Consider the following 13,575-nt stretch of genomic DNA (forward strand, 5'->3'; position numbering starts at 1 on the left):
GTGCATCGAACGTTTTTTTGGCACATACCTCCAGATTCCGATTGTGTCCTCTTAGTTCATAGAGGTTGTCCTGTGCGTCCAAAGTTCAACAGCCCTCCCAATGTCTTAACGCTCGGGTTCTGTCTTTTTCGCTTCCCGTCAGGAATGTCCATAGATGCGCGGCATCATCTAGGGTCTGCTCCTTTTTTGTATTCCCATTCTTTTTCTCAGATTTCTTCCCCATCACGGACCAAAGTACAATAAGGCTTACTATATTGCAGCACTGCCTGCTGAGTTTGGCGATTTTTCTCTGCGTGTCCTGACGCTGTCTTCTTGGGGTTCTCTGTCCACAGAATATTTTTTTTAAATACAGGTCCTCTGCCAAACTGACGGCCAGAGAATCCTGCCGGCTACGCCATTGTGACAGATAAGGGGCGCTCTCGTTCCCTTGAACCTTCAGACTATACGCCCGACACCAGGTAAAAGTCCAATAGTTGACTGTATTATTAATAAACAGTGTACAAAGCACCCTCCTCTCCACAATACTCATAAATCACTACAATAATACACTAATCAATAACACTCCACCACTCCCAGACGAGTTGCCACCCTTCCACTCAGCTCAGCTCACTCTCTGGGATTTCGCATTGTCCTTTTATAGTCCGTGACCCGGAAGTGTTTCTGTTCCTCAGTCCATGTGACTTTCTATCACTTCCGGGTCAGGTAAAAACTTCTCCTTTCCTTCATCAGCCCGGAAGCACTTTATTTCTTCCAACCATGTGACTGGGATTTACTTCAGGGCTGTATGGAAAATAAACGTCTGTGTCTCCCTGCAGCGTCCCCTGGCGGCCCCGACATTATCCAGCAGGGCTGTGTATTAAAACTCCATAGTCCAAGATGCCCTGCTGGAATTCGGGGCATCTCCACGTTGCAAGGAGGGCTCCATCTAGCGGCCTGGGGGCATTGGCCGGGATGAATGGCCAGCCATGTCCCACAGTACTGTCACTTTGTACAATAGTATGTACAATACAGTAAACGTGTGTTGGGTTTTGTACCTGTGGTGTCTGCCTGTCTGTGTCTGGGCTGCTTACCACAACAGATATAACTTATTCATTTGTCATTTTGTTCCATGTCACTGTTTCACTTCACCCACCTGTACTTATCACTTTTCTGGTGCAGATCAGGAGGTTAATCGTCAGTCAGAAAGGGGCATTTGTTTCTCACTAACTCTGTCTGTGGATTGATTCCCACCCCATTACAAGTGAAGTTAAACCTTTTTGTTTTGTGGACAACTGGTATAGGATTGTGAGAGAGATAGAGAGACTCTGAGGCTGCTCTCAGATGCTAGGACTGATCTGATTGTTTCGTTCTTGTGTTTTATATGAGTTTGTATGCATTTGTGGATTTACTTTTGTGCTGAGATTAATGAAGAAAAACTGCAGTGTAGCAACAGTGTACCAAAGGGCACACAAATATTTTCCATAATGCACAGTGTTTCTTGTAGTTAGTCCTGTGTTGGACATATTCATTCTTCACATGGACTTGTGCAGGGTTCACTTGGTACCATGCTAGTGTGCAGTTGGCATATTCACAGCTGCCTAAATGAACTGGACTATGCGGAAATCATTCCAGTGCTGGAAATGGCTGCTCCAAATTGATGGTGTTAAAACGCCTTAAAGCAGAAAAAAGTAATAGCGACAAATAGATAAGGAGTCCATACATTCACAATCATTTTATTCAAAGTCAGAAAATAATATAAATAATTTAATCCATTTATCCATTTATCAAAGATGCTGCTAGAACCTATCCTGGCAGCATTAAAGGTATGGGTTGGGGGTGAGGCAGGGCAGTATTACTAATAACTGTACCATCACTGATCTTAAAATTCAAATGTAGAAGAAAAAATTTTTTAAAAAATATCAAAAAACAAATTTAATTGGAGATCATTCAGGCGTCGATCATTCAGGTGTCTAATTAGGATGTACTCCGGACGACTTCCTGTGGAGGTGTTTTGGGCATGTCCAACTGGGAGGAGACCTCAGGGCTGACTAGGAACATACTGGAAAGGTTATCTCCCAGCTGCCCAGGGAACACCTGGATATCTATCTGGAGATGTTGGCAGGGAAAAAGGACATCTAGGCATCTTTGCTTAGACTGCTGCCCGGAGACCAGATTAGCGGGAGAAATGGCTAGCTAGCTAGATAGTGTGGCAGACGGCTAGGAATCATGCCCAGCCGGGACACCTGGAAGGACCGGGAGAGGGACAATTCCTCCCCTGGACCACGAGAGGGCAGCCACATAGTCTGCATCAGGGCCACGTGATCAACCTGGAGTGGTTCCAGGTGCTCATGAGGCAGTATAAAAGGGGCTGCCTCACTCCATTAGTCGAGCTGGAGTCTGGTGAAAGAGGACGGAGCTTGTGAGGAGAGGAATAGAGGTGGCAGAAGAATAGAAAGAAAGGACTGAGTATTTGTCTAATTTGGACATTGTGAGGTGCTATATACAGAAAAGAAATATTAAATGTATGTGTTTTTGGACATTTGCTGTCTGTCTGTCTGTCTGTCTGTGTTAGAGGCTTCTTCCATGACAGACAGACAGACAGACAGACAGACAGACAGACAGACAGACAGATAGATAGATAGATAGATAGATAGATAGATAGATAGATAGATAGATAGATAGGGGGCGCTGTCGTCCCCTTGAACCCTCAGACCAGACGCCAGACACCAGATAAAAAGTCCAATAACTAAATTTATTGTAACAAATGTGCACAAAGCACCCTCCACTCCACAATACTCCAATAATAAACAATACACAATCAATAATAACCAATCCTCCTACTCTCAGCAGCTCAGTCACCCTTCCCCCCCAACTCAGCTCAACTGCTGGGATCTCCCACAGTCCTTTTATACTTCTTGACCCGGAAGTGCTTCTGATCCCCGGGTCAGGTGAAAGGTCCTCTTTTTCTTCAGCCCGGAAGTACTTTTTTTTTTCCATCCTCATGACTAGGAAGTACTTCCGGGCTATAAGGCAAATAGAAGTCCCTGGGCCTCCCTGCAGCGTCCCCTGGCAGCCCCCATGGTATCCAGCAGGGTTGTGCATTAAAACTCCAAGGTCCATAAGACCCTGCTGGAATTCAGGGCACCTCCATGTTGCAGGGAGGGCTCCATCTGGCGGCTTGGGGGTATTGGCTGGGATAAACTGCCGGCCATATCTCACAATAGATAGATAGATAGATAGATAGATAGATAGATAGATAGATAGATAGATAGATAGATAGATAGATAGATAGATAGATAGATAGATAGATAGATAGATAGATAGATAGATAGATAGATAGATAGATAGATAGATAGATAGATAGATAGATAGAGCAGGAACTGTAAACTATGTTGATGGCACAGGATCAGAGATAAGTCCCTCAGAGTTAAAAAATAATAAATGACCTAACAACAATGAAAGAAGTGTATGTGGGCAGCAACCACCAGAGAGCAGTAGGCCTTGAGAGCACAGACAGCATGTCAGAAGGGAATTTTTGGGAATGCATGGTTAAGAGAATAGTTGGAGAGGACTGCAAGGAACAGAGATGCAAGAGATGTAGCAAGCACATCCATCAGGTGACAGGTGTGGTCAGATAGCAGCTTTAGAGCCTTCCTATCTTATTTATATTCTATTCTCAGCGGTGTAGTTCATTAAGGGATACTAGAGACTACTGCAGACAAAAGACCCTCGAGTTTTCTAAAGCACCTTTCATGCTAGTATTCCAGCCCTTACAGTGTACCCCTTACAGCCCAAGATACTAACCTCGGTTGGTTTTCTTAAGACTTCCTCTTATGAACATGGCCTCTGTCAGATTGGTGAAGCAATAAAAAAAACAGTGAGTGGATCTTAAATGATGCGTATACTAAAAGAATGCCTGCAGGGCATACCACTGTGAGACAGATGTTTTATAATAAAAGGACTAATGAAGTAGTGTCTAATGAAGTAGAGAAGCATTCCAAACCCCTGGGCCATGGCGGTATCAGAAGTGGGCCGCAGCCAAACCCAGAGGAAATCCCAAATACCACTCGTGTTTTATTCACAGCAGCAGCATTGCAGGTGGCTCGTGGCTGATCCAGAATGACCTCCCCACCCATAGCTCTCACAAAGGAGGAAAAGCTTTGACTATCGTGCTTAATTCACAGAGAAGGAGCCAAAGATGGGTCACAAACACACTAGCATGTCAAAAACTGGGTCATAACATCACAAAAGGTTTGGAAACACTGAAGCAGAACTCACTTCATGATGTATATAAGGAGAACAGATGTGGGCCAAAGGAATTGGAGGAAAACTACGAGGGACGTTCACAAATGTTTCTGTGCTTTTATATTTTCTTTGGAAATGGTGAAGGTGGGAGGAGTAGTAATTGGCCAAAAAAGTTGGTATGACACAGGGAAAATTGCATCACAAATGAAAGTGACTATGTAGAAAAGTGATGTCATTTGTTTTTGAAATTCTTAATAAATAAGAGTTAAACAAAAAGTGTGGAAACTTTTTGAATATTCCTCGTAAAATAAATGCTGAGGTTGAGACAAACTTAAATAAATACTTATTAGTTCATTGAGTAAGGGGACTGTTTAAATACAAAAAGATGTTTAAAAAAGGCAAGCAGTCAAAACAGGTATCCAAAAATTTAAGTGATGCATCATCCAAAAAACTGTAGATACCTTTCTGGTCATGGAAGCAGCGGAGCATTTCTTTGTCCTTGCACAGATACATACAGAGTATCTACAAGGGCTTTGTGTACCCCATTACATGTCTGTGTGGTTTTCTTCTGGGTATTCTGGTTTTCCTTTCACATGTTCAAATATGTGAATGACAACTAAATTGGCAATTTCAAAATGGATCTGTTCCCTGCCTTGTGCCTGATCCCACACAGCCTTAAATTGATTTAAGCGGATCTGAGAAAGGTATGTTATGCCGAGTTATTATCTTATCATGTGAAATGTTCTTTACTGTACAACAACAACATTTATTTATATAGCACATTTTCATACAAATGATGTAGCTCAAAGTGCTTTGGTACATCAATAATGCACCATGCTCACAGACAACTGAATTTGTTCTCGGGGAAACAGGATGCATAAAGAGAACCAGAAGACAGAATTTATTATTTACATTCAACAAAGACAAGCACATATCAGCAACAAAATTGTGAGCCAAAGCCAGAAGTCAAAAATGCCCAAAATTAGTAACTAAACAACACACTGCAAAGCAGAAACCCATCAGCCTTTCATAAGTGCAGTAGACCCCCTGCATGAACTCGGCCTAAATGCACACAATTAGCCAATCACGTGACTGCTTTAAAAACAAAGCCAGAGTGCACAGACAACACACTCTCCACAATCAATATTAAACGAGGGCAGACCAGAACTATTTAGAAACACTGAAAAATATTTGAAATGAAATATGTAGACCTTTTAATTTTGTACAACCTTTACTGGATTTGAAAATGGAGTTTTTAAGGTCACTGAAAAAAAAACAGAAATTGCATCCAGTAATATGGAAGTGCCTGCTAAATAAATTATGTTCAAAACCAGTGGGATTATTACATTTGAGATGCCAAATTTGATTGAGGCTGGTCACTGTGTGTAGAAGCCGTGCACACTGCACTCACACAGACGGGCACAAATGACACCTTCACGCCAGAAATAGGCAACTCATGGTCATGGATGGCTGTAATTACTGATGGGTGAAATGACTTTTGCAGCAAAACTCAATGTGTCCCTTGAAAAATAAATTGAGTTGCACTTCCAGTAAAATTTGTACCATTCAATCAATAAGAAAGGTGTTTAGTTCTTGTGTGGAAGCATTTTCATGCATTAATTGTGCATGAATCTGCCTGTCATTTAGTAATTGAATAAAGATCTCTACTTGGAAAAAAAATCATTAGAAATGTGCAGATCCTCAGCTAGGATAAGGCGGTTGCTAACAGGAGAAGACATAATAATGTGCACAATGGTGCCTTTTAATGTGTCATCATATGGAGAATATTACATTTTAAAAACCATACTGCACTCCTCTGTGGGGATGTAACTGAATGGCATAAATAGAACTGACTTAACTGGTGTGGTAAGGATTACAGGTAAACACAGAATTGTGAATGAAGCTTTCCTTGTTTTCCAGCTAAAATAAACTTAAACCTTCCCTCTCAAAAAACTGTTTAGTGAGTTTCACATTTTGCAATTGCAAAATTGCCTACAAAACTAATTTTAGTGTCATTTTCAGGAAGCTGTATGAGAATCGAAACCTTCCTGTTTTCTCATGTAAATTTGTTAAACTTGAAGTTGAAATGCCAACCCTATTAGAACAATTTCCTTTTACTAGCTATCTCATAGTGGCCACTTGAAACCAGAAAGGTGTCTGTCAAGGTATTCAAAATGTCTTTAGATAATCAAAGAGTTGAGCCCTTGAGCCACAGATCTTGGGGGAGTGGAAGCAGGAGGTTCAATATGGCCGTCATAAATCTCCCCTTCTATTGGGACCTTTTCTTCACCTCAATAGAATGGCAGTAAGAGTCTCAAATTGAAGTGTCAATGTCAATTTCTTTATAGAGCACATTTAACACAACATCAGCAATGCTGTAGACAAGGTGCTTTACATTAAAACATACAATAAACATAAATAAATTAAACAGAATAAAATACAATAAAACATAATATAGCCAGTAGTAAATTGAAAACAAACACATGACTAAGAAGAGTGAACCATCAGCATCACTGAAGGTCACAGAAAGCTAGAGAATAGAAATGAGTCTGCCTGATCAAAATGAATGAGATATGCTACCTGGTGAATCATAAAGTGCTATAAGGGATGCTCCTGACAATGGTTTCCCAGCTGGAAGCATCCCTCATCTGACCATCAAAATAAAATAGGCCTTGAGGGTGTCTTTGAACCATTTTCTCTTGTCACTTTGAGTGACACTCTGAGCTCAGTCCAGCCTTGAGGAGAGGACTATTTTGGGGAGACAGGAGTCAGGCATTCTGATGCAATGGCCTACCCATCATAGTTGGTTGTTCAGGAGCATGGCTTCAATGATGGTCATCTTTGCCTTGGTTAATAAGCTGTGATTTATGGTAGAATCCTCCTGGTTGATACAGCGACTCATTAGGAGGCAGAGCTGATGGAATGTCAAGGGTTTTTAGGTGGTTGTAGATAACCCAAATGTCACCAACATACTGGAAACTGCTTTATAGTCAATTCCCTTGTTTCCTTATTGAGGTCATGGTTTTCAAAGACCCAAAAGCCTAGTTTCTTGAATTAGATGTTGGCACATCTGATGCAGTGTTGAATTTCTTCGTCCACGATTGCCTTCTGGGACACTTGACTGTTGAGGTATAGAGAGTGATGAACAACTTCCAGAATTTGTCAAGAGCTGATCATTACCAGGTCTAACATGCTAAGCCAAGAACATCTTGGTAGAGGTGTTGGTTTTCTTGAAGTTGAAAGACAGTTCTACCTCTGTGAATATTGAGACAGTAAAAAAGTTTTGTGTTCTTTAAGTTTTGATAATTTGGATTTGGGTTAAGATTTGGAACAAATTAAGTTAATGAGTTTAGCTGCCATTCTGAATGATCAGTCTGCCCCTAATGCAAATAGCCAACAATCTTATCAGGACAATGCCTGATCAGGACAATTCCTCAAGACCACTCTCTGTCTTCATTGTTTGTGACGAAGTGTTCACTCTAATGCCTGTTGAATCCTATCCTTCAATATATTTCATGTACTTCATCGAGCAGTACAGCTTGTGCTTGTCAGTGGACTCCTACATAGAATGGGCTGGAGTTTTAGGATTGTACTCATTAGAAGACATGAACTGAGCATATGGATGGCCAGCATGAAAATGACAAATAATATTTTGAACCATGTAGTAAAAGTTAATCACAATGTAGCAAAGTAAAAGCAATATTATAAGGACAAGAACAGGAATAATTGGGAACCTGAAGCTTAATAACTCAAGAGCAAGAAATTAAATTGTTACTTATAAAAACACATATATGATCCATTAGATTTTAAATATGAAGACTGGAAAAATTTTAGGGAAGACAAATGTTAGAAAAAGGTCTCAGAAAACTGAGAATGATTGCCAAGAAGACTATTGACAAAAATAATATCAAAAATCTTCCTTCCAAAGATTTCAGTTGTCATAACTGATTTTAATTTTGAACTTCATAAAGGAAAGTACATTGTAGTCTTCATTTTAGCCGTATCATACAATCAGATTGTGACACAGACTACAAATGCCGTGAATGTAATTACCCCAATCTACATGCTGTCAAATAAACGAACCACACGCCGTGGTGCAACGTTTGGGGCATTGCCTCTGGTGCTGACGTCCGAGGTTCGATTCCCGAGAGGGAGTGCAGTGGAGTGTGTACACCTGATGAGCCCAGAATGAGGGCGAAACACGTGTCGTGTACTCTTTGCATTTATTTGAAAGTAAACTATTTCAACCATATATATACATATATATATATATATATATATATATATATATATATATATATATATATATACAGGTACTGGTCATAAAATTAGAATATCATGACAAAGTTGATTTATTTCAGTAATTCCATTCAAAAAGTGAAACTTGTATATTAGATTCATTCATTACACACAGACTGATGTATTTCAAATGTTTATTTCTTTTAATGTTGATGATTATAACTGACAACTAATGAAAGTCCCAAATTCAGTATCTCGGAAAATTAGAATATCAACTAAGACCCATGCAAAAAGAGGATTTTTAGAAATGTTGGCCATCTGAAAGGTATGAACATGAAAAGTATGAGCATGTACAGCACTCAATATTTAGTTGGGGCTCCTTTGGCCTGGATTACTGCAGCAATGCGGCGTGGCATGGAGTCAATCAGTCTGTGGCACTGCTCAGGTGTTATGAGAGCCCATGTTGCTCTGATAGTGGCCTTCATCTCTCCGGAATTGTTGGGTCTGGCGTATTGCATCTTCCTCTTCACAATACCCCATAGATTTTCTATGGGGTTAAGGTCAGGCAAGTTTGCTGGCCAATCAAGAACAGGGATACCATGGTCCTTAAACCAGGTACTGGTAGCTTTGGCACTGTGTGCAGGTGCCAGGTCCTGTTGGAAAATGAAATCTGCATCTCCATAAAGTTCGTCAGCAGCAGGAAGCATGAAGTGCTCTAAAACTTCCTGGTAGATGGCTGCGTTGACCTTGGACCTCAGAAAACACAATGAATCAACACCAGCAGATGACATGGCACCCCAAACCATCACTGACTGTGGAAACTTTTCACTGGACCTCACGCAACGTGGATTCTGTGCCTCTCCTCTCTTCCTCCAGACTCTGGGACCTCGATTTCCAAAGGAAATGCAAAATTTACTTTCATCAGAAAGCAGCAGTCCAGTCCTTTTTGTCTTTAGCCCAGGTGAGATGCTTCTGACGCTGTCTCTTGTTCAAGAGTGGCTTGACACAAGGAATGCGACAGCTGAAACCCATGTCTTACATACGTCTGTGTGTGGTGGTTCTTGAAGCACTGACTCCAGCTGCAGTCCACTCTTTGTGAATCTCCCCCACATTTTTGAATGGGTTTTGTTTCACAATCCTCTCCAGGGTGCGGTTATCCCTATTGCTTGTACACTTTTTTCTACCACATCTTGTCCTTCCCTTCGCCTCTCTATTAATGTGCTTGGACACAGAGCTCTGTGAACAGCCAGCCTCTTTAGCAATGACCTTTTGTGTCTTGCCCTCCTTGTGCAAGGTGTCAATGGTCGTCTTTTGGACAACTGTCAAGTCAGCAGTCTTCCCCATGATTGTGTAGCCTACAGAACTAGACTGAGAGACCATTTAAAGGCTTTTGCAGGTGTTTTGAGTTTTGAGTGTGGCACCAGGTGTCTTCAATACTGAACCTTTTCACAATATTCTAATTTTCCGAGATACTGAATTTGGGACTTTCATTAGTTGTCAGTTATAATCATCAAAATTAAAAGAAATAAACATTTGAAATACATCGTTGTGTGTGTAATGAATGAATCTAATATACAACTTTCACTTTTTGAATGGAATTACTGAAATAAATCAACTTTGTCATGATATTCTAATTTTATGACCAGTACCTGTATATATATATATATATATATATATATATATATATATATATATATATATATATATATATATATATATATACAATATATAGTTTGAGGCCACGACCAGTCAAAAGTTTTTGAACACCTCAGTTTTTCTTTATATTTTATCAATTGAAATGCAATGAATGACCTAAAATGGTGAAAAGGTAAGCAGTAAACTGCCAAAGGTTTACATTTAAAGTTAAGGTTGGCAAAAACTGAGAAAAATGGAAATATCAGAATTTTACAAACAGGCCTTCTTCAGAGAAAAACTAATAGGTGACAACCTACAGATGTTCTACAGCAATTAAAGTAAATTAAGCCTTGCAAGTTGAAGCAAACAATTTGCACAAGCATCCCAACTTCTGTTGATTACTTAAAAACCCTCTGCCTGTCTTAAAGCAGAGCTGGAACTGATGGTGTTTCTACAGCCTCTGAAGTACTGCTTGGACAGTATTCTAGTGATAATGGCAAGAAAATGACAATTAACAAATGAAATGAGACAGAGCATTATTACCCTTGTAGGCCTTTCATTCAGAGAAACTGCCAAAAAAAAAAATCAAAGAGTCATTGAGTACAGTGGTGTCCTACACAGTCCAAAGGCAATTGGAAACTGGAAGACACTCTGATAGGAGGAGATCTGGCAGACCCAAAGTCACCACCCAATCAGAAGTCAAGTTTCTGAGGGTCACCAGCTTGCGTGAACACAGGTGCCTCTCAAGCACAACAGCTTCAAGCACAGCATAACAGTGCAGGTCAAGAACAGCAAGTCTCAGTTTCTACTGTGAAGAAGAGACTTTGTGCTGCAGGTTTGACAGGGTGAGCGGCAGCCATTACATCCAGGAGAAAATAGGGCCTTGAAATGCCGGGTATGGACTACAAAGTGAACCAATGAATCAAGGAAAGACCATTGCACTATGTGCACATGACAATAAACTTGACTTGACAGAGCGCTCTTAGGTTCACCACATGAAGGAAATTATAGGGAACCAATGTTGTCTCCAAATTTTTTAGATACTTAAGCAGGATGTTATGGTAAATGTTGTCAAAATCAGCTTTGAAAGCAGCAATGCAAGTAGACCTCTTCTGTAATTAATGTGACAGAACTAGTCTTAAGCAAGCTGGCACAAAGTTAATGGTCTTCTGTTGCCAATTACTTAACCTTTTTCTGGTTTTCAGGCGTCAGGCATACAAAGGTCGAAAGCGAAAAAAAATTCTTTCTCTGTTGGAATGTCTCTTCAGATTAGTGAGATAAAAGCCTATGCAGCTCAACGCAACAGATTATTTTTAGAGTAGCTCCTGTATCTAGAAGCACATGCTGGACTGAATTTCCTTTCATACTCCAGGAGAGAGGAGGAGGTGGAAGGGGGGGTGGGCCGAAATGAAGCCAGCCTTCTTGTTCCGTGTTTTTTCCTTTTTCTATTTCCTAATCTCACAAGGTTTTGTGTTTTTTTTTCTATTGCTTGAATAATTGTACTACGTTTCCTTCTTACGTAAGCCTTCTAAAGCAGTTAACACATATTGCAGTTTGTGAAATGGCAAAGTGATTGCCTTGAAGTAGCTGAGCATAAAACCCGGTGGATACAATGTGGCTTCGTGTGACTTTATTACTTGGATTATTAAGAGAATCGCAAACTATTACTAGGGAATACAACATTGCTGCTGTGGAATTCGACTGGGACTATCACCACAGTGAAATTCTGGACCAAGTCTCTTCACGAAGGCAGTAAGATACAGTTATCTCCTTCCCTTCACACTTTTCAAAGTTTTAAATCATAATTGTGATAGTTTCTCACGGTGTAAGTTGCAGACAGTTTCTGTGGGAGTGTGGCAATTTGGAACAAACGAGACTGAGAGCAAACTGAGCTGATATGATTACTTTGTATAATATAGCTTGTTCTGTTTTGTGTTAAATGTTCAGTTTTCTTAAGAATATTTCTCTTGCACCTTTCTACTTTCCCAAGGGGTTTATACCAGCCTGTAAATGTTTAATCGTATGTCAACTAACTGAGTTTTGTTTATGGGACTAGTTTACTGTCTGATTCAGGAGTAACTTATCTATGGTCTACATACTTTGTACTTTCTTGTTAAATACTGGATTGATGTATTATGTGTAATATGTGTGCCTATTACACACGTATATTTTTCTTCTTCTACTTATATAGCTATTCCCATTCCCATAAATAATTCTATTGTATGTCATTAAATATAAGCCTTACTGTGTCCTTTATCAATGGTCACTTCTTTAGGTCATCATCAATTGGTCCATTTTTATTTAGAAGGGCATTAAAGGTAAACACCCCAGCATGTCTGAGAATGTTTATGGACAGGACTCAATGAGCTTTAATGAGCTGATCCTTTTGAAAAATAGATTAAGTAGCTAGGAAATACCTTGAATACAAATTTAGCTTACTTTATTTTGTTGTTTAGAATTTTTAAAATGTTAATTTATTTAAAAAGTCTATTTATGCTTGAAATATTATTATACATTTAGGACGTCTAAATGTATCTTATTTATGTTTTCCAGTTTCTAAGGTAGGTCTGTCCTGAAGATATGATAAATAAAGCATATGTTTTATTTTTTGGAGCTTGGCTCATAGGGTCTCTTTTGAGTCATAGTGGCGCTGTGACCATGAGGGTCACTGTTTGATATCTCTAGATGCCTGGACCCTTTTTATATGATTGGGTAGATCCAAGCAACTGTAGCCCAGTAAGATTAACGTGAATCACAGGTAAATTAATGGAAGGAATTATTATGGAACAGATTGAGCAACACCTGGCAAGAACAGGAGTTTTGCTGAATTGTCAGCATGGGCTCAGAAGAGGGAGATTGTGTTTTACTAACATGCTGGAATTCTATAAGGAAGCAACAAAAGGATATGATCAAAGTGGAGCTTATGATATTATTTATCTTGACTTTCGGAAAGCATTTGATAAGGTGCCACATGAGAGGTTGGGCATCAAACTAAAAGAAGTGGGAGTTCAGGGTGATGTTTTTAGATGGGTGCAGAATTGGCTCAGACACTGGAAGCAGAGGGTGATGGTGCGAGGAGCCTTTTCAGAATTGGCTGATGTTAAGAGTGGTGTCCCTCAGGTGTCAGTGCTCTATTTAATATGTATACAGTAAATGATTTAAATAGGAATTAATTAACAAGCTGGTTAAATTTGCAGATGATACCAAGATAGGTGGATTGGCAGATAATCTGGAATCTGTTAAATCATTACAGAGGGATTTGGACAGCAGCAGGCTTGGGCAGATTTGTGGTAAATGAAATTTAATGTCAGTTAATGTAAAGTATTACATGTAGGAAGTAAAAATGTTAGGTTTGAAAAACTCAAATGGGAGGTCTGGAAATCAAAAGTACACCTTATGAGAATTTAAAAGTCACAGTGGACTCTAAGCTATCAACTTCCCGACAGTGTTCAGAAGCCATTAAAAAAGCTAACAGAA

The 13,575-nt window shown here is 39.8% G+C and overlaps 1 protein-coding gene across 1 annotated transcript in view; it reads left to right on the forward strand.

Moving 5' to 3' along the window:
• Positions 1-11,553: 11,553 nt before the first annotated feature.
• The window catches only part of f8 (coagulation factor VIII, procoagulant component), a 127,976-nt gene continuing 125,954 nt past the window's right edge, over positions 11,554-13,575 (forward strand). Inside the window, exon 1 of the mRNA XM_028816098.2 lies at positions 11,554-11,850. Within this exon, the coding sequence (XP_028671931.2) occupies positions 11,711-11,850 (140 nt within the window). The 5' untranslated portion in view covers positions 11,554-11,710. The remainder of the gene's footprint in view (positions 11,851-13,575) is intronic.

This window comes from Erpetoichthys calabaricus, chromosome 12, assembly GCF_900747795.2.
Source record: "Erpetoichthys calabaricus chromosome 12, fErpCal1.3, whole genome shotgun sequence".
Taxonomy (NCBI): Eukaryota; Metazoa; Chordata; class Cladistia; order Polypteriformes; family Polypteridae; genus Erpetoichthys; species Erpetoichthys calabaricus.